At 36.2% G+C, this 27,797-nt stretch overlaps 1 protein-coding gene across 5 annotated transcripts in view; it reads left to right on the top strand.

Moving 5' to 3' along the window:
- The window catches only part of TBC1D19 (TBC1 domain family member 19), a 160,678-nt gene that overhangs the window by 98,895 nt on the left and 33,986 nt on the right, over nucleotides 1–27,797 (top strand). For 3 of the 5 annotated variants that reach the window (XM_059924158.1, XM_059924155.1, XM_059924159.1), the window contains 4 exons: nucleotides 2,951–3,025; nucleotides 6,356–6,418; nucleotides 23,606–23,690; nucleotides 27,166–27,210. In XM_059924158.1, coding sequence (XP_059780141.1) covers nucleotides 2,951–3,025; nucleotides 6,356–6,418; nucleotides 23,606–23,690; nucleotides 27,166–27,210 — 268 coding nt within the window. The remainder of the gene's footprint in view (nucleotides 1–2,950; nucleotides 3,026–6,355; nucleotides 6,419–23,605; nucleotides 23,691–27,165; nucleotides 27,211–27,797) is intronic. The other 2 variants (XM_059924156.1, XM_059924157.1) reach the window with 2 other exon arrangements.

Here is a 27,797-nt window from a genome sequence, read left to right as displayed (position 1 = left end):
TAAATATGATTATATATTTGTATAAGCATGGAGAAAAGTATGGAAGAATAAAAATTACAAATAATGTTACAAATACAATACAAATAACATTAGTTTCTTCAGTGTGGTGGGAGGGAAGAAGAAAAGATTATTAACTTTTTCTTTATCCAGCTTTATTGTTTCACTTATTTTAATGGTCATATATCAGTTTGTAATTTTAAACTCATTTTATTTTTAAAAAGAGACATAACTCTAAGCATCTTAGCTTTTCCACTGTGTTCCCTAGAAGACATTAAAGTATAATACTATGCCCTTTGCCAGTTGTCAAGGATTGGTATTTGAATTAAGTGCTGTTCCTGACTTTAAAAATGTTTTTTTGTTCTAGCCAGAGAGATGGATTTAATAAATACAATAGAAGGTAAATAAAATAGTAAAATAATTTTGCTTTAGGTAAGAAATCAAAACAACATGAATGAGAACAAAGTAAGGCTTTTTAATTAAAATTAAAATGACTAAAAATAGCCAGTAAATCCCCAGATTATCTTTATGCAAAGAGCACTTTGCCTCAAATCAGAGAACTGTGTATTAAGCATCTTTCAAGACAAAGAAATCGTGTTTCAGGAAACATAGGGTTGGACACCACCCTGCCAAGGCAGCTGCATGCAACAGACATTCTTCTTTTTCCCAGACGAAACTGTCCTACAACTCTTATTTGAGGGAATGTCTTCGGAAAGAATCACGTAGACTGGGGTGTACTGATGGAGCCAAGCAGTATTTGGATATGGGTGGAGACCAGGGCTAAAATGCCCAAGAGATGGATGGAGGGATTCGGAGGAACACAGGGATCAGCTGAAGTAGTGAGATGATATTTCCAGCTCTCTTTAACACAACCACTACCCATTTAGTCTTAACCTCTTTTTTTCAACCTTTATTATTTATTATGAACACCCCGACCAACTATTAGCCTGATGCTTAACTGGATTACGTCTTATGTCCCTACTCCCTCTCTCCCTTCCCCTGTCTTTTCTTCTTTTTCCTTTCCTCCCCTTTTCTCTTCTTCCTATCTTTCCTCTCTTCCTTCTTATTTCTTATTCTCTATTAAATTAAACATTAGCCAAATCTTATCACTGTTTAGAGTTAGATTTTCTAATATAATACCATATTCTCTTATTTTTTTAAAACTGATTTTTTTGCTATTACAATTTTTTTAATTTTTATTTTATATTGGAGTATCATTGATTAACAGTGTGTTAGTTTCAGGTGTACAGCAAAGTGATTCAGTTATACCTATACATGTATCTATTCTTTTTCAAATTCTTTTCCCATTTAGGTTATTACAGAATATTGAGCAGAGTTCCCTGTGCTATAACTGATTTTTATTTACTTTTTTAAAAACCTGGACTCAGATGTAAAGAAAAGTACACTGCTGATTCTATTGATCAATGTCATTAAAAGTCCTAAACCCTTATTATTGTCCATTAGCCAGATGAGATGAGAGCGTTTCTCATTATCTCTTGGAAACTTACATACCTTCTCAAGCTGTGCGTAAATCACGTACAGGTTAACTGCATAGGATTCTGTATAGTTATAATCATTATATTTTGAACTAAAAAATGAGTAATAAAGGATTTTTCATCTAAAAAAAAACCCTGATTTTTTTCATATGCTCTATGATTACTTTTACTACCAGGGCTGATTTAGTATGTTTAAACTTTTTTATTTTATAATAATTTAGATATTAGAAAGGCAGTATAGTGTAGTCATTCTGGGTCTTTATATAGGTTTTGGGGCTTTTCCGGGATCAAATCTTACTACCTTTGTGGCCTTGGACAGCAAGTTACTTCTTTCTCTGGGCCTCAATTTCTCAAATGTAAATGGGAATAATAATCATTGTTGAACAGTTTTATTTTGTTGGTATGGGATTAAATAGATTCACTCATGTGTAGTGGGATTAAATAGATTAACTCATGTGTAAAACAGTTCCTGACACCTAGTAATTACTTAATAAATACTGCATTTGCTATCTTTTTCTTTTTCTTTTTTTAATAAATTTATTTATTTTGGGCTGCGTTGGGTCTTCGTTGCTGCATGCGGGCTTTCTCTAGTTGCAGTGAGCGGGGGCTACTCTTCGTTGCGGTGCGTGGGCTTCTCATTGCAGTGGCTTCTCTTGTTGCGGAGCACAGGCTCTAGGCACTCGGGCTTCAGTAGTTGTGGTACGCGGGCTCAGTTGCTCTGTGGCATGTGGGATCTTCCTGGACCAGGGCTCGAACCCGTGTCCCCTGCATTGGCAGGCGGATTCTTAACCACTGCACCACCAGGGAAGTCCTGCATTTGCTATTAAAGTTAAATTACAGTTAATCAATTTAGCAAACATTGATTAAATACCCATCAGGTACCAGATTTTATCCTAAGGGATGGGAATCGGTATATTTATTGATCATCTACTATTGGTCAGGCATGGAGACTGTAGTAGTGAATAAAAAAAAGTCCTGGGAACTTCCCTGGTGGGGCAGTGGTTAGGAATCCGCCTGCCAATGCAGGGGATAGAAGCTCGAGCCCTGGTCCGGGAAGATCCCACATGCTGCGGAGCAACTAAGCCCGTGCACCACAACTACTGAGTCTGTGCTCTAGAGCCCGCGAGCCACAACTACTGAAGCCCGCGCGCCTAGAGCCCATGCTCCGCAACAAGAGAAGCCACCGCAATGAGAAGCCCGTGAAGCCACCGCAGTGAGAAGCCCATGCACCGCAACGAAGAGTAGCCCCTGATGGCCGCAACTAGAGAGAGACGGCACGAAGCAACAAAGACCCAATGCAGCCAAAAATAAACAAATTTTTTTAAAAAAGTCCTTATCCTCTTAGTGTTTATAATACTATTAATGATCGTTATTTATTAAAGGCATTATTTATTTGAGGCTGACTTTAAAATGTGATTGACTTTTAATGTTTTTGTTTGTTTAACTTTTAAATCTAGGATATCTTGTATTATGAGCAGCTTAAGACTAATGTGATACAACATGACCTTTTGGTGGACAGTTTAATTTATAAAGTAAGTAAATGTATACATAGCTTTTCCATTTCATTAATATCATTAAGCAATTATTGAGTCTTCAGCACGTAAGGACTGCACTATGCATGATGATACATATTAACCTTGAAAAATAATTTTAAGTGATCATTATAGTTACAAAGTTAAGTTTGACCTTCAAAATTTGCAGTTTCTATTCAGTGTTATCTTCCTTCCCTTTGAAACTGTCCTCATAATCCTTTCCTGACCCTCCCATTTATTGATTAAGAGAATGATAAACATTTCCTGTCCTTAATAAATTCAAGTTTTCCACACAAACTACATAAAAAAGAAACTAAAAGGAAAATGAGATTATGGATTTTTTATCTTATTTGTCTCAGAATCTTTAGGGCCTGCTTATTTATTATATTGAAGTCATGTTTTACTTTTAATTTCTTTTAGTTTCTAGACATATAGTTAAGCACATCTCAAGTTTTATGATAAGGATTTATTGAGTTTTTGTTTCCAGGCATCTCTTATTGAGACGAGATGCAGATGCTGAAAACGTGGTATAGGATATGACTGATTCTGGATTAATAATTGGGTTGTTTAAAAGACTTGGATTTTAGATTTAGAACTTGTAAGATAGAGGAGAAGGGCATATTATTCCAGATCTCAGAAACAGGGGAGAGAAGAACCTAAAGATTTGTCTGGGTAGAACATAACCAAAGTTAATAATAACAATGACTACTAGCATTTAATGATTGCTTACTATGTGCCATACATTGTTCCAAACTCTTTATATAGATTGTCATCTGATCCTGTTAGCTACCTTGGGTGGTAGATACCAGCATTTGGGCTGTAAATGATAAATGCATTTTTTCCTGGAAAAAAACTTGTATTCTGCAAAATCATGCATTAAAAATAACAGCTTATAGGAAAAATAGCACTTTTGTAACTAAAGTGCTAACAGAAACAATAAGTGGGAGATGAATTGGACAACTCAGGCAGGCTGCCCCTGCAGGAGTTATTAAAAATGTACAAAAATAATAAAGTGTAAATGCTAAAATAACACAGATGGAAGTGGTGCACAGTGCCACTGGGGCTGCTGTTCAGGTGGGCACAAGAGGAAGTGCAGAAGCTAAGAGATGTGCAAGGCTGGGGGTGTGCCTCTCTGGAGAGGGGGCCCCCGTGCAATAATTCATTTTCTGCTCTCCTGAAATACAGTTATAAGGGCTCATGCCTGTGGAAGACTTTGTCCTTTACTGCTGAAGGTTATAATTCTACTTCTGCTGTTCTGGCTTCCCTTTTTTAAAGAAAAATTGCTTATGAACCAACACAATTTTCATGTTATACTGCCATCATCCCTTACTCACCAGCCACATATTGATACATGTGTTGTAGCAAAACAGGAAGTACTATCATTTTACCATTTTACAGATGAGGGAACTGAGGTAAAGAAAGAGTAAAGAAATTTGTTTAAATTCATATATTAAATAGCAAAGCCAAGATTTGAATCTAGGTAATCTGACTTCACAACTGTACCTTTAACCACGGCGCTCTACAGAGAGGGAAGATGAGGAAATTTAAGAGGATGCAGTCTTCTGATGAAAAGTCTTGACTCTCACAGAAGTTTTTACATAGATTTGGATCACAGGTACTACTATTAACTTTGAGGTCAAATGATTGTGCTCAGGGGATGATTTTAGCAACAGCCTAAGAGATCTTTTGGGCTTTAAGACCTTCAATCTCCTTTCTGTTCAAATGAGAGAAGACTCACAAGAGAAGTTGTTCAAAAAATCCAAGAGTGCTAGCAAGAGAGTTCTCTTTGCTACCAACAGTTAGAATTTCAGTTAGAATCAGTAAAAAAAAAAATCTGTCAGTTTCAGATTTCAGTTAGAATCAGTAAAAAAAAAAATCTGTCATGAGAAAGAGGTAAACAGTTTGTGTCTGAAGAATTGAAAATAAGTTCTGCTAGAATCAATCCTGACTGTCCACAACATGAGTGTTTTAAGGAAGATATCTGTCTCTGGTTGTTTCTGACTTGTGTTAGTTGAGCTCTGCTGATCTTGTTGGAGCAACTCCAAACATTATTAAAGTCAGCCCTTGAGGAAATGAGCATTTTAAAATTGTTTGAAGTTTCATTACAAGTCCCTTTGGCAAAGACTCATTTTTAATTTAACTGAAAGTAAAGTAGAATTATTTTAGTGATTAAAGGAATTAATGAAACAAGGCAATGCTTATATACAGAACACCATCAAACCCTCCCTAAGCTAAAATATCTAATGGTTCTCTCTGGACTGTGTTTTTTTTCCACAAACTTGCCTTGAATCCACACCATCTACAGTTTTCCACCACTTGCTATGATGAACAGTTGATCTGTCAGTTTATATCAGGGTTTCTCAACCTTTTCTTCATTATTATCCCTAAAGAGAAAATTTTCTCTAATATAAAAAAATTAAATACCAAAGAATAAGATTTTGGTGGGTAAGGATAAGCTTTGGAGGTCCACAAACCATTGTACTATGTAAAAGGTTTTGATCCCCAGGAATGAAGTCTCACCCCTTAGAGGCAATATCATCCTCATTGAGATTGCGTGATCTCTACCTCTGCCCACGTTGTGACTTAGACTGGCTCCTTTCTTTTCTCTTAGTCTGCGTCTTTCAGCTTTCCCAAGCTTAGCACACATTCACTACCTCCAGAGTCATCCACAGCTCATTTCATCCTCCTGTAATTGCTGCTTTGATCAATAGTCTGATTGAATTTTGTAGGTTGAGCAATATTATCATAGATTTCTGCAATATTTCTTTGTAACTGTTCCAATATTTCTACTATGTATGTTTTCTTGCTGGTGAGATTGAAGATAAACATTGTCTAGTTTGTTTGTTTGTTTGTTTGCTAACAAGCAATGACTTGCAAGTGAATAATCACAAAAACATGAAAGATTTTTGGTATTTTGAGGGAATGGCAAGAATGTGGGTTTGAATAGTGGAAGATGAGATTGGAACAGTAATTTGAGGCCAGATTGTTATGGTTGCTTTTGGATGTTGTGATTGCATCTCCTTTTCTAATTTTAAGACACCTAAATATTAGATTTAAAGGAGATAAAATTGAAATAAATAATAAAGAATTACTAATGGAACCAAAAAAAGTGTGAACAATTTGAAGTCAAATAATGTGTCACTTATATGAGCCAAGTAAATTTATAAGTTTACCTGTGATAATTCCAATGATAAAATCTAATTGAGAAGTTTATAATCATACATAAAAGTAAAATCATTGCAGTATTATTTCTAGATGTTGCATTTATGTCTTAGTACTATAGACATATTCATTTAGGTTCTCTTCAGTGCTCTCTACTTTTAATTATAGGATGTGAAATTGACAGCAAGCAATGATGATTATTATTTTGTATTTGAAGATTATTTATATCAGGTAAGTTGAAAAATTAAAATATGTAATGTTCTTGTTTTAAGTTCTCTAACTCAGGATACTTTAGAAGGTATCTCTTTTGTTAACTGAATCTTCCTGAAATCCACTATGTTTATTTTTTATCGAATTAAATGTTCTAAGTTTGGGATAAAGTTAATTTTTGTTCTTACATGGGACTAGGTAGTAAGAGCTACATATCTGCTCCAACCAGGAGAGGTATATGCACAGATTTTTATATATATATATATATATATATATATATATCAACTCTTTTGTAGATTCTATTCCCATACAGGTCATTTCAGAGTATGAGCAGAGTCCTCTGTGCTGTACAGTAGGTTATTATTAGTTATCTGTTTTATATATAGTAGTGTATATCTGTCAATCCCAGTCTCCCAATTTATCCCTCCCCCCATAACCATAAGTTTGTTTTCTACATCTGTGACTCTATTTCTGTTTTGTAAATAGGTTCACTTGTACCTTTTTTTTTTTTTAGATTCCCCATATAAGCAATATCATATGATATTTGTCTTTGTCTGACTGACTTCACTCAGTATGACAATCTCTAGGTCCATCCATGTTGCTGCAAATGGCATTATTTCATTCTTTTTTATGGCTGAGTAATATTCCATTGTATATATGTACCACATCTTCTTTATCCTTTCCTCCATCAATGGACATTTAGGTTGCTTCCATGTCCTGGCTATTGTAAATAGTGCTGCAATGAACATTGGGGTACGTGTATCTTTTCGAATTATGGTTTTCTCCAGATATATGCCCAGGAGTGGGATTGCTGGATCATATGGTAACCCTATTTTTAGTTTCTTAAGGAACCTCCATACTGTTCTCCATAGTGGCTGTACCAATTTACATTCCCACCACAGTGTAGGAGGGTCCCCTTTTCTCTACACCCTCTCCAGCATTTATTGTTTGTAGAGTTTTTGATTAGGCACGGATTCTTAAATTGAATGTCCAGTTCATATTTCAGTCATCCCAGGATGTTCAGAGAAAGCATTTTACATGATAGTTTTCTATTAAAGGCCTTGAATAAATAATTAAATGTTTTGAAATCAGTTTGAAGCATTGTGATTACTCTTTGATCATTTCATATGCTGATATTGTAGGTGTTTGGATTTACCTAGGTCTTTTTCATATCTACTAAAATAGAAACATCTTATCACAAATAGGAAATATGAAATTTATGTAGACTTGCTTAAATGATACACTTTTTTTTAAAGATCACACACACATAGATAGATAGATTAATAATTTGATTTTGAGTGAATGTCAGCATGTGTCATGGAGAAAATATCTAGATTCCACATGACAATTTCTGCTTCATTAAATGTAAATCAGTCCCAGCTGTCTGGATTAGCAGGTTTCTAATTGGTAATAGCGGTGGTAGTTGTGTGTCTGTTTAAGAAAAGAGTTAAATAAGATTCTCTCAAGAAGGTTTAGTTAATCATATATTCCAAGAACTAAATTCCAACGATTTTATAAAATTTATTTATAAAGCTAAAATTTGAAATAACCCTGGAAACAATTTTAAGGAAGTTTCGGTGATTTCAAATCTGCCATTAATTTTTTTTAATTTTAAAAAACAGTAAAGATTTAAAATCCCATTCTTTAACATAATTAAAAGTTGGAAAATACAAAAATCTAAAAGTTTATTTACTTATCTAGCTAATATGTAGCCTGGTACCTAATTCTTAGTACTCAGTAAAATTTTGAATGTACAGTAAAGTTAATGCTTCATTTATATATTAATGTTTGTTTCCATACTTAAGAAATATTGAGTGGAAATGATTAGTTTTGGTATTGTATCACAAGGAGGTCCACAGAACCATCCCTAGCAGAAAAGTCAAAATCAGTGAAAATTATTTAAAAAACAAAAATATTTAAAGTATCTGGAAGCTGTGTTAAGGCCATACATGAAGACAGCAACAAAAAAAAAACAAAAACAAAAAACATTTATTCAAGAAAAGCTACTAAATCTCAGAACAGTCTGTAGCACTTGAGTCGTGATGCACTCTCTCCCTCCCCTCACCCCCAGATCATCATGATGGAAGCTTCAATTCAGCTGAGTGTGGCCAGGAAGATGGGGTTCCCTTTCTCTATAACTTCTAGTCAAGGGCTGCAGTATCTCTATATGAGGTTCAGGTAACCAGTATTTCTCATACTCCTCAGCTCTGTGTTGCAGATGCTAAATTCCAGAAGAATGCTGCCAAGAAGTCAGGGGTTCCCTGCCTCCAACTCATAGGGCAGACCTCTGTGGAGAGCAGGTTTGAGTAACCTCCATATTTGTTTTCCGTAGTGGCTGTACCAACTTGCGTTCCCGCCAACAGTGCACTAGGGTTCCCTTTTCTCTGTACCCTCCCCAATACTTGTCTTTCTTTGTCTTGTCTTTTTGATGATAGCCATTTTAACAGGCCTGAGGTAATAACATATTGTGGTTTTGATTTGTATTTCCCTGATGATTATTGATGTTGAGTACCTTTTCATGTACCTGTTGGCCATTTGTATGTCTTCTTTAAAAAACTTCTATTCAGTTCCTCTGCCCATTTTTTAATTGGGTTTTTTTGTTTTTTGCTATTGTGTTGTAAGAATTCTTAATATATTTTGGATATTAACCCCTTATCAGATAGATGATTTGGAAATATTTTCTCCCATCCTGTAGGTTGCCTTTTCATTTTGTTGTTTGTTTCTTTTGCTTTATAGAAGCTTTTTAGTTTGATGTAGTCCCACTTATTTATTTTGCTTTTGTTGCTTGTGGTTTTACTGTCATATCCAGGAAATCTCTGTGAAGACCAGTGTCAAGGAGCTTTTTTTCTGTGTTTTCTTCTAGGAGTTTTATGGTACAGGTCTTACATTTAAGTCTTAAATCCATTTCACATTCATTTTTGTGAGTGGGGTAAGATACGAGTCTAATTTTATTCTTCTGCATGTGGTTATCCAGTTTTCCCAACCCTATTTATGATTGAAGATACTATCCTTTCTCCATTGAGTATTCATGGCTCCCTTGTTGACTATAGTTGACTATTTATGTGTGGTTTATTTCTGGGCTCTTGATTCTGTTCCGTTGGTTTCTGTGTCTATTTTTATGCCAGTGCTATACTATTTTGATTACTATAGCTTTGTAGTATAGCTTGAAATCAGGAAGTATGATGCTTTGTTATTCTTTCTTGAGATTGCTTTGGCTACTCAGGTTCTCTTGTGGCTCTATACAAATTTTAGGATTGTTTTTCTATTTCTGTGAAAAAAATGCCATTGGAATTTTAATAGGGATTGCATTGAATCTATAGATGGCTTTGGGTAGTATGGACATTTTAACAATGCTAATTCTTTGGATCCATGAACATTGGATATTGTTCCATTTGTTTGTGTCTTCTTCAGTTTCTTTCATCAAAGTCTTGTACTTTTCAGTGTACAGATCTTTCACCTCCTTGGTTAAATTTATTCCTTAGTATTTTATTGTTTTTGATGCTATAGTGAATGGAATTATTTATTTCTTTTTCAGATGTTTTGCTGTTAGTGTATAGAAACACAGCTGTTTTCTGTATGTTGATTTTGTATCCTGCAACTTTACTGAATTCATTGTTTAGTTCTAGCAGATTTTTGGTGGAATCCTTAGGATTTTCTACATATAAGATCATATCATTTGCAAATAAAGATAATTTTATTTCTTTCTTTCCTGTTTGGATGCCTTCTTTTCTTTTTCTTGCCTCATTGCTCAGAGTGGTCTTGTAAAAACACCAATCAATTCATGTTACTTGTGAGATTAAAACCAAAAAGACCAAAATCCTTCATGAAGCCTACATGACCCTGCGTGCACTGGTCCACCTGTTCAGCCTCATTGTTCACCTCTGCCCTGACACTCTGGCACAGTGTATTCCAACCACTTTGATCTTTTACTCCTCAAGTTCACGCTACTTCTTTCTACCTCAGGGCCATGAGACCTGCAATTCCTTTGATGTAAAAGACTATTACCCTCCCCTCTTCCTCTAATAAATTCCTATTTTTCCTTCAGCTCTCAGCTAAAATATCACTTACTCACAAATACCTTCCCTGACCCACTCCCTGCTTCCCAACACAAACACACACACAAAGTCATGGCCATCTGAAGTATGCTTTTAAAGTCCTATGTAGTATTTTTCATACTTTTTATTTATAGTACTTTTTATAGCTTATTTGATTATTTTATAATTTCCCCCCATAAATGTTTAGTATTATGACACTAAACATGAATACATAAATTATAATATCAACCAAAGGCCAATAATCATATGATTTATAGTGTGTTGACTATTCCACTTCAGTGTGTGGGTAGAAAAAGTGTAAATTTGACAATTTCATCCCCTTTGGTGACTGGAAAGAAGAGGATTATCAATTTTAAGTTACAACTACAAAGGCTTTTTGGTGGTAGTAAAAGGGATTTGCCAGGCAACAAATCTGCCTCATTTGATGAACAGGGTCAGTAAGGATATCATTTTAAATGAGAGTAGTAACAATTTCTCCAAATAGTGCCAGAATTGGCCCTTGAGGATATATTCACCTCTGTGTACCCCATAAACTTGGGAAACATAACTTATAAGTGAGTCTGACAAACAGAACCATTTATAAACAATGGATGCATTCTCTGAGAGAAAGCAGATTGATCATCAGTAAATATTTATTGATTCTTATATGTAAATGATACCACCTTTGATGGGCTTACATTCTAGCTAAGGAGGCAAAAATGTTTTGAAATTGTTTTAAAGTGTTTATGTAAAGCATTGGATATTAAATTAATTAATATCACAGTAAGTACTATAGGAGTGTGCTTTAACCTTTATTTTCCATTTTTATCATATTTTAGTCCAAATTGTATTATTTTTAGATTTCACATAATTTTTTCAGTCATACATCTCCTGGCCTCTGCTACTCTTAGTACTTTGTAAAGCTTTAATGTGGATCTTTATCCTTATAACATAAATAAAAGGATAATTATAACACCTAAGTTCTGTCTTTGGGAATTATGCAGAATTAAATTTTCCTTATGTTCATACTTTCCATGATCATACCTTTTAATAATTAATTTTACAATTAGTCTGACTTATCAGAGAGAAGTTCATTTTAAGTAATAAAAATTATAATTGTATGTATTGAAAACAATATCATCAGAAATTGAGTTCTGATTTTTCAATGGGAAAAAAATTTTATCCCTATACGTGTGTTGTGCGTGCACACTTGTATGTGTATGTATGTATGAGATAAGAAAGAAGAAAGGCTTTTCTTGTCACTAATTATAGGCTTTCCTTTGGCAGAGCTGCCTAGCAACACAACTGCTCTGTGGGAAAATTGTTGATTGTAATGGAGTGAACTTAATGTTTCTGGCATGCTCTGTGTCATAACCAATTTATTGGGTTTTGTGACTAGGCTACAAAATTAGATAGCACGTGGCATTGCTGTGTCCATATATAGATGAGAAAACCTCCAGTAATCCCTCCTGAAGGAAAATCTGGGCCTATGCTACAAGGATACACAGGCACTCTTCTGAGTGACTCATGTTAGTTACCTAAATTTTATAAGCAACAACACTGAGCATTACAGAAATAATGTTTTGAGTAATAAGTCAACTTTTTTGTATTCCAAAGTTTAGTTTTTATTTTGCATGAAATTCTTAAAAATACTTCGTGTGCTGAAAGTTTAAATTATGTCAGAGTTTTAAAATGTGTTCAAACAGAAGACAACCCTTATTCCATGGAAATATATTGGGTAGTTTGACAATATCATTTTCAGGTTCTAGTACTTAATAGCATCATGACAACCTATAAAAGTTAACTTATTGTCCAAAGTATATAAAATATTTATAGGGGAGAATTTTTATATAGTAAAGAGAAGACATGGGAATTAATCTTTCTGTTGGGTGACAAATTCTCTACCATACGCTTGGCTTATCTAGCATATGCTTAGTAGGAATACTGACATATTAGAATATGCCATAGTTATACATATTTTAATGCCATTGAATGGTGTTCAAGAAAGGCCCAGGTGCAATCAGATATCCTTTATTCATGTCAAATTATTGAGTGTCTGTTCTGATACAGGCACTGTGTAAGGTGCTGCATAAGATGTTTATTAAGCTCACATTTCAGTGAAAAATGAGGTAAAGGCAAATACATAGTTATAATTTGATAAATGCTCTGATAGACGTTTATGCAATGTTGCATGCAAATACAATTAAAGGAGAAATAAATTCTGGGAGTAGTTCAGCTTAGCGGTGGCTTCAGAATAGAAATGTTATCTGAAATGTCTGGTTCTTTTTCCTTTAATTTAAAAATTAAAAATTTTTTTTATCGAAGTATGGTTGATATACAATAGTATATTATTTTCAGGTGTACAACATAGTGATTTGACATTTATATACATTACAAATTTATCACCGTGATAAGTCTAGTAACCATCTGTCACCATACAGAGTTATTACAGTTATTATTGACTGTATTCCCTGTGCTGTACATTATATCCTCATGACTTCTTTGTTTTATAACTGGAAGTTTGTACTTCTTAATCCTCTTCACCTATTTCACTCAACCGCCCCACCCACCTCCCCTCTGGCTACCATCAATTTGTTCTCTGTATCTATGAATCTATTTCTGTTTTATTTTGTTTGTCTGTTTGTGGTTATTTTTTTTTACGATTCAACATATAAATGAAATCATGGTATTTGTCTTTCTCTGAGGAAATGTCTGGTTCTTAAAGGCAAGGAATTAGGAGACTGAGAAAAACAAAAATAAACATGAGCCATGTGCATATGGTGATTAGTGAGGAGAGATTAGCTTTTCATGGCAGTGAACAACTCTGGCGGTTCAGGCTAACCTTAATGAGCACTTGATATAGAACAAGGTCTGTGTGAACAGAGAGAGAGAACAAATGTGAAAGACATGTCAATACCATGACCTATCATTATAATCACTTCCTCCTGAATACATGTTCAACTCCCTCACCCTTCTCCCAATTTCTAGTAGTAATTACCTGACAAAACCTTAATCCTGGTTAAGTACAACTCTCCACCAATTCTGTGGCTGCAGTGTGCATTTGAAAGTGGCTGGAGAAAATCATGCAACCATGATAACTGGTTTGATTTAAATTCATGACCTTTAACCTCAAGAGAGTCCTTACTTCTGCTCGGCATTTCTACTCCATTTCCCTACTCCAGTCATTCATCCATTCTCCTAGAGGACTTCTCATACCTCCTCTCTCTTCAGATCTCCACTTCTTCTCTCTCAGGTAATGACTTTGAGTCCTGTTTCTGAAAAAAATAGAAGTTCTGAGAACCGCCCTCCACCACACGTATTCCACCTACCTGCCTCTGCACCCATATATTCAGCTTTCCCTTCCTCTCATTATGGATAAACTGCCCGGGCTTTTATTTATAACAAAACCAATCCCTGCATTTGGACACTGAAACTCATCTTCCCTCGGTACTCAAAGGCAGTGCAATTGTTAGTTTTTCCATCGTCAATTTTACCATTTCTATTGGATCACTCCTCTTAGTATACAAATGCGTGGTTATTTCTCTCAATCTGAAAAACAAAGCAAAATAAAGTGAAACAAAAATCTTCCTTATCCCTTCCAGCTACTGCCCCATTCCCCTGTTCCCTTATTTGGCAAAACTTCTTTTAAAAAAATCTGCAGGTATTGTTTCTAAGTCCTATCCTCCTATTCTCTCTTGAACCTTCCTTAATCAGTCTTTTTTTGCCCAGCTGTCCTACTGAAGATCACGAGTGATTTCATATTGCTGAATCCAATGGTCATTTCTCAGTTTTCACCTTACTTTATCTGTTTGGTCACTCAATCATGCCTTCTCTTTGATTCTGTTTCTTCAGCTGGCTTCTAGGATATCATGCTTTCTGGTTCCCTTCTATCTTACTGTCTGGCATTCTCATTCACCTTAGCTGATTTCTCTTCATCTCCCTGTCATACCCTGGAGTACGCCAAGGATAAGTCCTTGGACCTCTTTTTTCCCCCCATCTTTGCCATTGGTGATCTCATATATTCTCCTAAGTTTAAGTACCATCTGTACACTGACAACTTCCAAATTTATATTTATCTTTAATTTATATTTGTCTTTTTGGGCTTTCTGGACCTCTCCCTTCAACCTTAGGCTTATTTATCTGGTCCCAGTGACCTGTTCCAAAATCTTATTATCCCAGGCTTATTTCCTGACCACTTTTAGGTTCCTAATTAAAATACACATCAAACTTCTCCCAATATATATATACATGTGAGTATGCGTTATCCCTCTTGTCTGCATTATTTTTCTCTGTAGCACTTACCACCATATAACATACAATATATTTTGCTTCTTTCCCTCTGTCTTCCTTCACAAAAACATAAACACTATGAGGACAGGGATTTGTTGTTGTTGTTGTTGTTTCATTCATGGCTGTATTCTCAGTCTTTAGAACAGTGCCTGCCACATAGTAGGAGTAAATACTTGTAGGTAGGTAACTAGGTAGGAAGGAAGGAAGAGAGGGAGGGAGGGAGGCAAGGAGGGAGGGAGGGAGGAGCAAGGAGAAAGGAGAAGGGAGGGAGGGAGGGAGGGAAGGAGGGAGGGAGAGAAAGAGGAAGAAGGAAGAAACTATCAGAGGTAGAATCAGGAGGATTTTGGTAATTGGCTAAATATGCAGGTTGAGAGAGAAGGAAGAATCAAGAATGACTTGAGTTTTCAGGCTTTGGATAGTTATAAGCATGGTGATAACAAGAGTTAAGATTAGAAAAACAGGAAGGATGTGTAAGGTTGGAAGTCAGGGGGATGGAGCAGAGAAAGATTTTTAAAGTATATTTTTCTCCATAAGAAGGTAACAAGAAGATGAGAGCCCATGCCCAAGCAAGAAGCTAGACCAGAAAAAGTCTTTGTTTTTTATTTTTCTCCCTGTATTCTCTAATGATTGTAAGTGAGATTATCAGCACTATCTGTGTCATTTATTTATGGAGTGCTTATTAGGTGCCAAGGTCTGCTCTAGACACTTTACGTACTTTACAGCTAATTCTTACAACACCCTGTAAGGTAGCTTTATTTCTGTTTTACAGATGAAGAAGCAGAGGCTCAGAGCCCAAACTCATACAGCTACCAGGACCCAGGCTAGGTCCATTCAGTTTCAAAGCCCTGTAAGCCACATTGCTCTTTGATTTATGAAAATTTAAGTCAGGGCAGAGTGCTTCAAAAAGTGATTCTTGAAATTTTATCGTTCAAAAATTCTCCAGATTAGTTTGGATAGAAATGCAAGAGCACCACAAATTTAAAAATTGTGTAATAGTTGTAAGTTAAAGTGATTGCCCAATTGATACACATTGTTTCTTAATTGCTTTTTATTACATAAATAACTTATTTCTCAAAAACATTCATTATAAACATATTTTCAAAAGACTAAAAAAAGCTATAGGCCCATGTAAATCTTTTACAGCTGTACGTAGAAACGTTAGGTGTAATTCTGCTATATAAACTGTAGTTCAGACTTACACATCCAACTTGTGCTTCCACTTACAGCTTTCAAAATAAAATAAATCATTACTATATATACCCTCATCCTCATAAAGTTCAATTTTTACTTAATCAGTGAGTAATCAAAGTTAAATTTTCTAGTTAATTTGATTGAGACTGTCATCTTCATATAGTCACATTTCTAGCAAATTTACAGTTGAACTATCACTTCATTACAGATACAAAATTGGAATCTCAGAAGTTAAAACAACAACTCAGGTTAGAACAGGAGTTGGTAGCTCGTTGCTTGCATGCTAGGGTTGCACATCAGTACATAATGTGTAACATCCCACCTCTGGCTTATCACACTATAGTCACCAAGGTTCTCTCAAGAACAGTCTCAGATATCTTGTCTGCTCTAAGGCAATAAGGACTTGAGAGGTATATATTTAAGCACAGAGCTTCTCCTAACATCACTATGTTCCCACCAGTTTCTAAGGGAAAGTTGATACAAACATTTTTTTAGGAATTGTTTTCCCTCTAGGCAATGGTAGAAGGATATTTGTAAGTATACTTTTCTTTTGCATTATTTTACTTTAATTGTATTAGCTTATTAGTAGCTGTATTAGTTTGTTATAATTATATTAATTGTATGACTTTTTTAGTTATATTAATTGTATTAGCTTATTATTGCTGCTATAACAAATTAACATAAATTTAGTGGCTTAAAACGAAACAAGTGTATTCTCCTACAGTTCTGTCTGAAGATCGGGAAGTCTTTTGAAATGGGCATTAGTGGGCTAAAATCAAGCTCTTGTCAGGGCTGTCTGTGTTCCTTCTGGAGGCTCTGGAGAAGAGTACATTCCCTTGCCTTTTCCATCTTGTTGGGTACATCTGCATTCCTTGGCTCATGATCCCTTTCTCCATCTTCAAAGCCAGCAGACAGCATCTTCAAATCTCTCTTTTTCTGACTATGCTGCCTCTCTTTTTCATTTATGAGGATTCTTGTGATTACACTGGGCCTAATGAGATAATCTAAAACAATCTGATTATCTAAAGACCTTCAGTTTAATCACATCTGCAAAATTCCTTTTGTCATGTAAGTTAGCATGTCCACAGGTTGCAGGGATTAAGGTGTAGGTATCCTTGGAGGCCACAGTGGTACTGGAAGGTTTGACAAGAGAAGAGACTAATATTATTTACTGGTTTGATAACATTTCATGGATTTAGAATTTTTTAGAACCTAATGATTTACTAAATTATTTGCAAATATTTATCACATTTATAGGTCTAAAAATAAAAATGATTATGATAATTTCACAATATATACAAATATTGAATCATTATTTTATATACCTGAAACTAATATAATGTTATATGTCAATTACATCTCAATAAAAAAACTATATGATTATGTCAGTAGATGCCCCAAACATATTGAATAACATTTATTTTTTAAAATTGTGGTAAAAAAACCGCTTTATAAAATTTACTATTTTAACCATTTCTAAGTGTACAATTCAGCAGTGTTAAGTATATTCACATTTTTATGAAACCTAACATCCTTTTTTTGTACTAACTCTTTATACACTAGAATGGAAGTGTATTTTATTGACTTATGAATAATATTTTTGTGAAACCAACATTTGCCATCTTAATGTAAGTTAATGTTATTTAATGTTGAAATATTAGAGATGTCCCCACTAAAGCAAGGAAAGAACATGAGTCATTTTGGAATTTCTAGCCAATGAATAAGATAAGAAAAATAAAATGATAGATACCAGAAAGGATACAAAATTATTATCAAATATAGAAATTCAAAGGAATTAACTGAAAACCATTAGAACTATAATTCAATTAAATGCCTGTTTATGAAATAAAATATTGAAATCATTTACTCTTTTCAACATGAGAAGTAATCATTTGGAATATATAATGGAAAATAAAGAGCCAGGCAACATAAATCCTTTATTCCTGAAGAGGGATCTGGGTGGCACATCCCAGTGACCACTACATACTGCTACCATCTTAGTCCCAGCCACTGTCAATGGTCTTCTATAGGGCCTCCCTGCTTCTGCCCTTGTCCCCCATGGCCAATTCTCTTCACAGTGGCTAGAGTGATCCTTGTAAAATAAATTAGGTCATTTCACTCCTCTGCTGAAAACCCCGCAGTGGATCTCCATTTCACTTCCAATAAAAGCCAATATCCTGACAATGGCCCACAATGCCTTGCATAATTTGGCCTCTTTTTACCTCTCTCATATATCTCTTTCTACTCATCTGCTCCAGCCACACTTGTATCCATGCTGTTACTCCAGTACATCAGGCATACTCCTGCCTTAGCACCTTTGCAGTTATTGGTTCTTCTGCCTGGTGTGCCCTTCCTCCAGATATCTATGTTAACTTCCTCAAGTTCTTTCAAGTCTTTGATCAGATGTTACCTTCTCAATGAAGCCCACCCTGACCATCCTCTTTAAAATGGCAATCACCCTTCCCCATTTCCCCTTTGCTTTTTTCCCAATAGCACTTCCCACCTAATACATTATATGATGTAAGTATTTATAATGTTTGCTATTTATTACCCCCCACCATAATTAAGCTCCACAAGAGAGGTTTTTTATTTATTTGTTTGTCTGTTTCCTTTGTTGTATCCCAAGCACCAAGCAGCTGTAACAGTACCTGGTACATAGTAGAAACAAAAAGAAAGAATTAGTATACTGATTAAAATAAAAGTCTGAGGAAGTTATCCAGAATGGAGCATAGAGGGATGAAAGTAATTAAGAGATATGGCAGGTTGAATAAGTGTCGGTCAATCTTACATCTACAGGAATCAGGTAGAAGTGAATAGAGAATGTGAGAGAGGCATCATTCAAAAAGATAGTGTCTGAGAATTTTCCAGAAATGAGGATAAACAAAATTTCAAGGTGAAGAAACATGATAATCTTAAACCATAGAAATAAAAACAGGGCTTCCCTGGTGGCGCAGTGGTTGAGAATCTGCCTGCTAATGCAGGGGACACGGGTTCGCGCCCCGGTCTGGGAAGATCCCACATGCCGCGGAGCAACTGGGCCCGTGAGCCACAACTACTGAGCCTGCACGTCTGGAGCCTGTGCTCCGCAACAAGAGAGGCCGCGCTAGTGAGAGGCCCACGCACCGCGATGAAGAGTGGCCCCCGCTTGCCGCAACTGGAGAAAGCCCTTGCACAGAAACGAAGACCCAACACAGCCAAAAAATAAATAAATAAATACATAAAAAAAAAAAAAAAAAAGAAATAAAAACAAACCCAAAATTAAATATACTGGTGGGGGGGGGGGGAGGAACTACAGAATATAGAATAAAATTTAATAGTAGTAGTGGTGGTAGTAGTAATTGCAGCTAACATTGTAATAATACCATGTGCTAGGCACTGCTTTACGCACTTTATGTATATTAATTAATCCCCACAATAGACTTTGATGTAGGTATTATTATTGTGTGCAGAGAGGAAACTGAGACACCAAGAAGTCCAGGAACTTTCCCAGTGTCACACAACTAGTACATGGTAGGGCTAGAATTTGAATTCCAGCAGTCTAGTTTCAAAATAAATTCCAGATGGGTTAATGATTTTACCACAAAATGAATCTATCAAAAATGCTAGACAAAATTTCCTGTTTTAGTCAGGATGCACTAGATTATACTGTGGCAACATGTAAATCCAAAATCTCAGTGGCTTAAAACAGCAAAAGTTTATCTCATGCTCATGGTTATGTCCATCCCAGATAGGATGGGGATGTAGTTCTGTGTCATCCTCACTCCAGGACCCAGGCTGATGTCATACCCACTATCTGGAACACCGGTGGTTTCCATGCAGGGGGAAAGAGGGAACCTGGTTAACTACTCTGGTTCTTGAAGCTTCTGTTCAGAAACTTTCAAGTGACATGTATCTCTTTCATTGAGTAAAGAGCAAATCACATGGCCACACCTAACACCAAAGTGGCCAGAAAAGATAAGCTAACATATGTTCCCAAAGGGGAAGAACCAGAAATATTTGATGAAAAACAACAATGGCTTTCATAATTTAGGTGAATATATAGAGAACATTATAAATGTGGGAAGGGACTTTCTAAGCATGAAAGTATTGGTAGATTTGAGCATATAAACATTTAAAATATCTCTGTGTCAAAAATAATTAACAAATTATTGAGCAAAGCCATTTATAATATATAATTAGACCAAAGTTTAACATCCTTAATATATAAAAATTTAAACAAATCAATAATTTAAAAAATATTAATTTTAAAATGTACTAAGATGATAAACTGGAAAATAACAAAAGAAATGCAAATGGAAAGGTGTTCAATCTCATTAGTAATTAAAGCACTGTGCCATTTTTTACCTATAAGATGATAATAAACCACTTTGATGAGAATAAGAGAAAATGTGCACTATCCTACTGCTGTCTATGTTAAAAACTAAAACAAAACCTTTCTGGAGGTTGAACTATCACTTCATTACAGATACAAAATTGGATCATGTATCAAAATTGGCAACATGTATCAAAAGTTTTACATTTAAAATACCCAACACTTTGACCAGACAGCTAGTCCAGTTTTAAGAATTTAAATAAAGGTGTACATAAATATTTAGCTGTAAGGAAGTTCACTGCAACATTGTTTATAGCTGGGGAAAAGTGGAAATAATTAAATGTTCAACAATAAAAGACAGGTTAAATAAACTATTGTTCATCTGTATAGTGGATTATTCTGCAGCATTTAAAAATGTGGGTATAAAATACTTATTTTATAATTTTTTTTTACAGATTTATTTACTTTATTTATTTTTAAAATTTTGGCTGTGTTGGGTCTTTGTTGCTACGCATGGGCTTTCTCTAGTTGCGGCGAGCGGGGGCTACACTTCGTTGCGGTGTGCGGGCTTCTCATTGCAGTGGCTTCTCTTGTTGTGGAGCACAAGGCATGCGGTCTTCAGTAGTTGTGTCACGTGGGCTCAGTAGTTGTGGCTCATGGGCTCTAGAGCACAGGCTCAGTAGTTGTGGCACATGGGGTTAGTTGCTCCACAGCATGTGGGATCTTCCCGGACCAGGGATCGAACCTGTGTCCCCTGCATTGGCAGGTGGATTCTTAACCACTGTGCCACCAGGGAAATCCCTTATTTTATAATACTGAGAGAAAGTAGAGTAAAGAACAGTATGCATAATCCTATTTTGTTGGAAAAATTTATGTATGTATGTATAAGAACAGCCCGGAAGGATATACATCAAAATATTAACACTGGTGGGATTGTGGGTGTTCTTTCTCCATTTTTTAATTATCTCTATTTCTAATTTTTTTTCTAATTTTTATCATAAACATGTATTGCTTGCATAGTCTTTTAAAATATAAAAATAAATCAGAGCAGTGGTTGGTACGCATCTCACCGCTGCGCCTGACTGATGCCCAGTCTCCATATCTATCCTGTTTCTAAAGCTGGGCCCCTTTCTTGTGTCTTGAACTCATGGTTCCCTCTCCATTCACTCCTGCTGCTAGTCCAGCCCTGATTTTGTTCCCCAGTTCTGTTAACTGGGCTTCTGCCTTTTTCTGTTATTTCTGAATTCTTTTCTCAGTAACATCTTTTGAATCCCAGGACTTCTAATACCAGGACCTAGATTTCCTGTCACTAATCACCTTCCTGGGGATTGGTTCCCTGCCTCCAGGCTGGTATCAACAATCCAGTTCCTCCTACTGGACATCTTTGATTTTGACTTTCTGCCCTACCTATTTTCCTCTCCAGGTAGAGTTGCCATATCTACCTGCTGGTCAGGACAACCAGCTTCTAACCTGTGTTGGGCTGCCACTTGTTCTACTGCTGCTAATCCCTTCTAGATACCATGAATTGCCTTCCCTCCCACCCTGACATGCCCACTGCCAGCTGCTGCATCCCAGCAATGAGGCTGGTTCCAGTTTCCTGCACTTTTCAAACTGCTCTGTGCCATCGTAGTTACCTAGGTTCCCCCCTCTACATTTCTTATCTTATTAAATTTCTTCAAGTTGGTTCTTTTTTCCAGATTAAAAATACACTAAAAGAATCAACTGGTCAACATCAGTAATTATTAGAGAAATGCAAATCAAAACTACAGTGAGGTATCACCTCACACCAGTCAGAATGGCCATCATCAAAAAATCTACAAACAATAAATGCTGGAGAGGGTGTGGAGAAAAGGGAAACCTCTTGCACTGTTGATGGGATGTAAATTGATACAGCCACTATGGAGAACAGTAGGCAGGTTCCTTAAAAAACTAAAAATAGAACTACCATATGACCCAGCAATCCCACTACTGGACATATACCCTGAGAAAACCATAATTCAAAAAGAGTCATGTACCACAATGTTCATTGCAGCTCTATTTACAATAGCCAGGACATGGAAGCAGCCTAAGTGTCCATCGACAGATGAATGGATAAAGAAGATGTGGCACATATATACAATGGAATATTACTCAACCATAAAAAGAAACGAAATTGAGTTATTTGTAGTGAGGTGGATGGACCTAGAGTCTGTCATACAGAGTGAAGTAAGTCAGAAAGAGAAAAACAAATACCATATGCTAACACATACATATGGAATCTAAAAAAAAAAAAAATGGTAATGAAGAACCTAGGGGCAGGACAGGAATAAAGACACAGACATAGAGAATGGACTTGAGGACACGGGGAGGGGGAAGGGGAAACTGGGACGAAGTGAGAGAGTGGCATGGACTTACATATACTACCAAATGTAAAATAGATAGCTAGTGGGAAGCAGCTGCATAGCACAGGGAGATCAGCTCAGTGCTTTGTGACCACCTAGAGGGGTGGGATAGGGAGGGAGACGCAAGAGGGAAGAGATATGGGAACATATGTATATGTATAACTGATTCACTTTGTTATAAAGCAGAAATTAACACACCATTGTAAAGCAATTATACTCCAATAAAGATGTTAAAAAAAAAAAAAAGAATCAACTGGTCGTTAGTAACTTGCATTTTCTGCTGTTGTTTAAGGTTTAGGTGACTAACAGTGAGAAATCTTTGGATGAACTTTGCCCATCGCACTTGGTATCTACTGTAACACTTACCATAGGTGTACCAATAGAGGGCACTCTTCCCATTGAGAGGCACAGTACTGAACTTGAAAGATTCTACCTCAGTGCCTCTCAAGCAGAAGTAGCAATGAATTACCTGTTATAAAACAGTGCTTACATATATATGGAATCCAAAAAAAAAAAAAAATGGTTCTGAAGAACCTAGGGGCAGGACAGGAATAAAGACACAGATGTAGAGAATGAACTTGAGGACACGGGGAGGGGGAAGGGTAAGCTGGAACGAAGTGAGAGAGTGGCATGGACATATATACACTACCAAATGTAAAACAGATAGCTAGTGGGAAGCAACTGCATAGCACTGGGAGATCAGCTCTGTGCTTTGTAACCATCCAGAGGGGTGGGACAGGGAGGGGTGGGATAGGGAGGGTGGGAGGGAGACGCAAGAGGGAAGGGATATGGGGATATATGTATATGTATAGCTGATTCACTTTGTTATACAGCAGAAACTAACACAACATTGTAAAGCAGTTATACTTCAATAAAGATGTTTAAAAAAAATAAAATAAAAACTACACAAGTTAACACAACATTGTAATTCAACCATATTTCAATAAAAAATAAAGGAAAAAAACCAGTGCTTAATTGTTTTCTCCAATGTTGTACCCAGGTATTACTTTGTTTCTCCCGAGATACATCTGTGTTGGGTCACTTTGCATACAGCAGTGCTTCACCACCGAAATCATACATAAGAGGTAAAATTTTAGTATATAAAGGAGGTATTCTTTAACACTTACATAATCATGCCAAGACTGCTTATTTTATAGCATATATTAGTTGTCAAAATTTTTGTTGTAAATTATTTAATAAGATGTCTCTCAGGTTATTTTTTTTTTTTTTTTTTTTTTTTTTTAATTATTTATTTATTTATTTATTTATTTATTTATGGCTGTGTTGGGTCTTAGTTTCTGTGCGAGGGCTTTCTCCAGTTGCGGCAAGTGGGGGCCACTCTTCATCGCCGTGCATGGGCCTCTCACTATCGCGGCCTCTCCTGTTGCGGAGCACAGGCTCCAGACGCACAGGCTCAGTAGTTGTGGCTCACGGGCCCCAGTTGCTCCGTGGCATGTGGGATCCTCCCAGACCAGGGCTCGAACCCATGTCCCCTGCATTGGCAGGCAGATTCTCAACCACCGCGCCACCAGGGAGGCCCTCTCAGGTTATTTTAACCATCTTTCATTCCCACTTAAATCAGTGCCCAAGCCACTTATCTCAGATCACAGGAAAGTGGTTCCCAAAAACAGCGTTTAAAATTACTTCTTTATTTTTCCTGTTTGCTCTCTCCTCTGTTGCTATTTTTGCCATATCTGTTGACTTTTATTTACCCTTCTAACTATGAGTTTATCAGTTGAATTTGCTTTTTCTTTTTTTTTTTTTTTGCTTTCTTTATTACTTCTCTCAAAATGTTATACCACACTTAAAGTTTGATATAATTTATATGCTATTAGCTTTCTTAATTCTAATTTTAGTGCTTTCTTCTCTTTATCACTAGCTGCCTACAAGATAATGCTATTTCAGTATCCTGCTATCACCTGGCAATTGAACTAATTTCAGCTGGAAGCCTTTCCCCGATTTCTCCTTTTTATTAAGTAGTGAACACCCAGCACTGAAAGCTTATAAGCCTATTGTGTATGGTCATTCTGCTGTTCCCATAAAGAAAGATGCTGTTTGTCCTGTATCTCCTAAGTCCAACTGTCTGCCTCATTACTACAACCCCTGCCCTAAGACAGGCCCACATTCCCAGTACTGGGATCAGGCTCCCCCCACTTGGGGACTCTCTTGGTTACATTGCTTCTATACTGAATTGATAGAGACATTTGGTTTACTTGTTTGTTTCTTTCACATCATCTGCTGAAAAACTGATTATAGAACTTATCTAATGGACTTACCTCTAAATTCAGCCAAATTTTAATTCAGCCCTCCATCAGTTGATCCTGTCTTAACCTAGCTAACTTTGATTCTCTGTTTATTCCACATTACCCCATTTTCATTCTAAGCCTCTATATATTCCCTAAACATGGAAGGATTCCCACTCCTCCGCCTCCAAAATCATAGGTTCTTGAAGAACTAGCCTATATCTCACAGTATCAGAAAAACTCAGATTATTTCCTTCTATGTAGGGAAAAACCCAATTCTTTCCTACTGTGTTTTGCTCCTGTGTTTTTAATTTACTACTCACACAAAGCGCTTCACTTCTGACACTTTTGGTCGCACATATGTGGGGACAAATAACCACAATAACACGCTAGTCTTGACACCACCTGGGTATGCTACAGTTTAACTCAATTCTAACACTGTCTACCTAGAGATGCTGTCAGATCCCACAGGTTAAGGACTCAGTTCTCACATACATACACACACACACACACACACACACACACACACACACACACACTTCAGACACCAGTCACAAGTTTAGGTTATCACCTGTTCTGACCAACTGGCTTTAGATTGGAAGTTCCAACAACCCTCTCCTTGGGTTTGACTGATTTACTAGAGAAGCCCACAGAACTCAGGGAAACACGTACTTACATTTACCACTTTGTTAAAGGATATGATACAGAATACAAATGAACAACCAGATGAAGAGATACATAGGGCTACGTCTGGGAGGGTCACAAGCATAGAAGCTTCTGTCCCCATGGAGTTGGAGTGCGTCTTCTTCCCAGTGTTGATGTGTTTGCCCACCTAGAAGCTCTTCAAACCCCCTACTTCTGGGGTTTTATGGAGTCTTCCTCACAGAGGCGTGATCAATTATTAAACTCCATTTCCAGTCCCTCTGGAGTATGAGGGGGTGGGACTTCTAATCAAGGCTTGGTCTTTCTGGTGACCAGCGCCCATTCAGAAGCCCACTCAGAGTCACCCCAATAGGATAAAAGATGCTCCTAATGCTCTTATCATTTAGGAATTTGCACGGGTTTCAGAAGCCTTGTGTCAGGGACAGCATCAAAGACCAATATTAGAATGAGAGATGCTCCTAATGCTCTTATCAGTTAGGAAAGTACAAGGGTTTCAGGAGCTCTGTGCCAGCAACCAGGGGCAGAGACCAATGCACATTTTCCATTGTCTCACACTCACCAAGTCCACCAACCCATCGTCAATTTCCCTCTCCTCTAAACCTCTAAAGCACTTAAAGCCTGTGCCAGAAAATTTAGCAAACATATCTTAATGTTTCCTGTTGTAGTCTGGATTATAAGCCACATGGTTCAGACACCATATCTTATATCTACTCTGGTCACCTCTCAGCACCTAGCCCAGTATTGAGTACCCAGCAGGTATTCTCTATCATCCATCCGTCTACCTACCTACCCGTCTATCATTTCATTCTCTTCTTACTCACAAGATCAATCCTTGTTGTCTCCACCCTAACCTAAACTGCTCATGCAGTTCTTCATTTCCTCTCTCCCACCATTCCCAACCAAAAAAAATTTTTTTAATTAAAAATCTTACCTTAGAGCCAAGTGCAAAAACGCATGTGACTTTTCAGTAGACTCAACAGTGTTAGAAAAACTGTCCAGATAAGAGCTACCTACTTTTTCCCACCTCAGTAGAAGGTGGGAAAAAACTCAGACCTTTAAAAGTTTTGAGGAAAAACTTTTTAAAACTCACTTAAACATTTAATTATGGTGAATATACTTTAATTTTCTGAGATAATCCTGATTTCAAATATTTAGCCTCATTCTCAGACCATATCAATTGTTTAGGAATTCAGAAAATATTACCACCATACAGTGAAAGACATTTAATTTTAACTTTTTAGCTCATTCCATAAAAATGTAAACTAATGAGGTGTTGCAAAACTTAGGACTTACTTTAATGACTAGACTAGAATTACGTATAATTAACACAATTCTAGGCTTACAAATAGATGCTGCTCTTCTTAAGTGCTTAAGGAGCTTGAAAACATTTGTTCTTTTAATTATTTTGTATCACTTACCTTGTAGTGCTTAAGTTTATATTACTGACTTTAATTGATGAAAGGATTTGCTAATACCAAAAGACTGGCTGGCATATTTTCAAATTAATTCCATATCATAAAATGAAATGAAAGGAGATTATACTCTAGTAGTTTTTAAAATTCCATTAATTTTTAGTATATTCACAAAATTAATTTTTAAAGTTGTTTCTATTTTATCTAATCATATTGGAACTCTCTCTGGTTTTCTCTTACAGGAAAACTAGGACTAGAAGAATATGCCGTCTTTTATCCACCAAATGGTAAGAGCAATGCTATTGCTTCCTCTAGTGGGAAATAGGAAAATTACAACTTTTATAATAGCACTGTGATTTTCTTATTCTCTATCTTTAAATGGATAATAATTTATCATCTGAAATAAACCTTCTATAGAATAACTATTCTAATTAATTTCATGTTTGTGGTAGGATTTTGCTGAACTGTGCATATCCTTTCTGATTTTCCTTGAGACCAGTAGTAACATTTGTGAGAAAGCTAAGAAGACTCAGGTGCCTAAGTCCAGGGTGCTTAGCTTTCCTCTGAAGGACATTAACTCGTCCATCTAGGACCTTCCTTTTGGCTTTATTGGAGCAGTGCCCTAATGAGTGGATTGCCTTGGGTTGCACTTTATTGTTCTCATGATTTGACAAGTGTAGTATTGATGAAATATAAATATTTCAAGAAATACATCACTGAAAAAAGTATGTTTTGATTAAAGTGATCAAAGGTATAGTGACCTCCTTGAATATTAAGTATTTCTTTGACATTATCAGATAGTTTTAAGATATGCCACTTGGAAAAGCAATATATAGCAGTCCTTATTATGATACTATAAAGTTGCATCCTGAAG

The sequence above is a fragment of the Balaenoptera ricei genome, chromosome 5 (genome assembly GCF_028023285.1).
Source record: "Balaenoptera ricei isolate mBalRic1 chromosome 5, mBalRic1.hap2, whole genome shotgun sequence".
Lineage (NCBI taxonomy): Eukaryota > Metazoa > Chordata > Mammalia > Artiodactyla > Balaenopteridae > Balaenoptera > Balaenoptera ricei.
The sequence above is the reverse complement of the archived record's forward strand: the minus strand, read 5'-3'. Positions and strand labels throughout refer to the sequence as shown.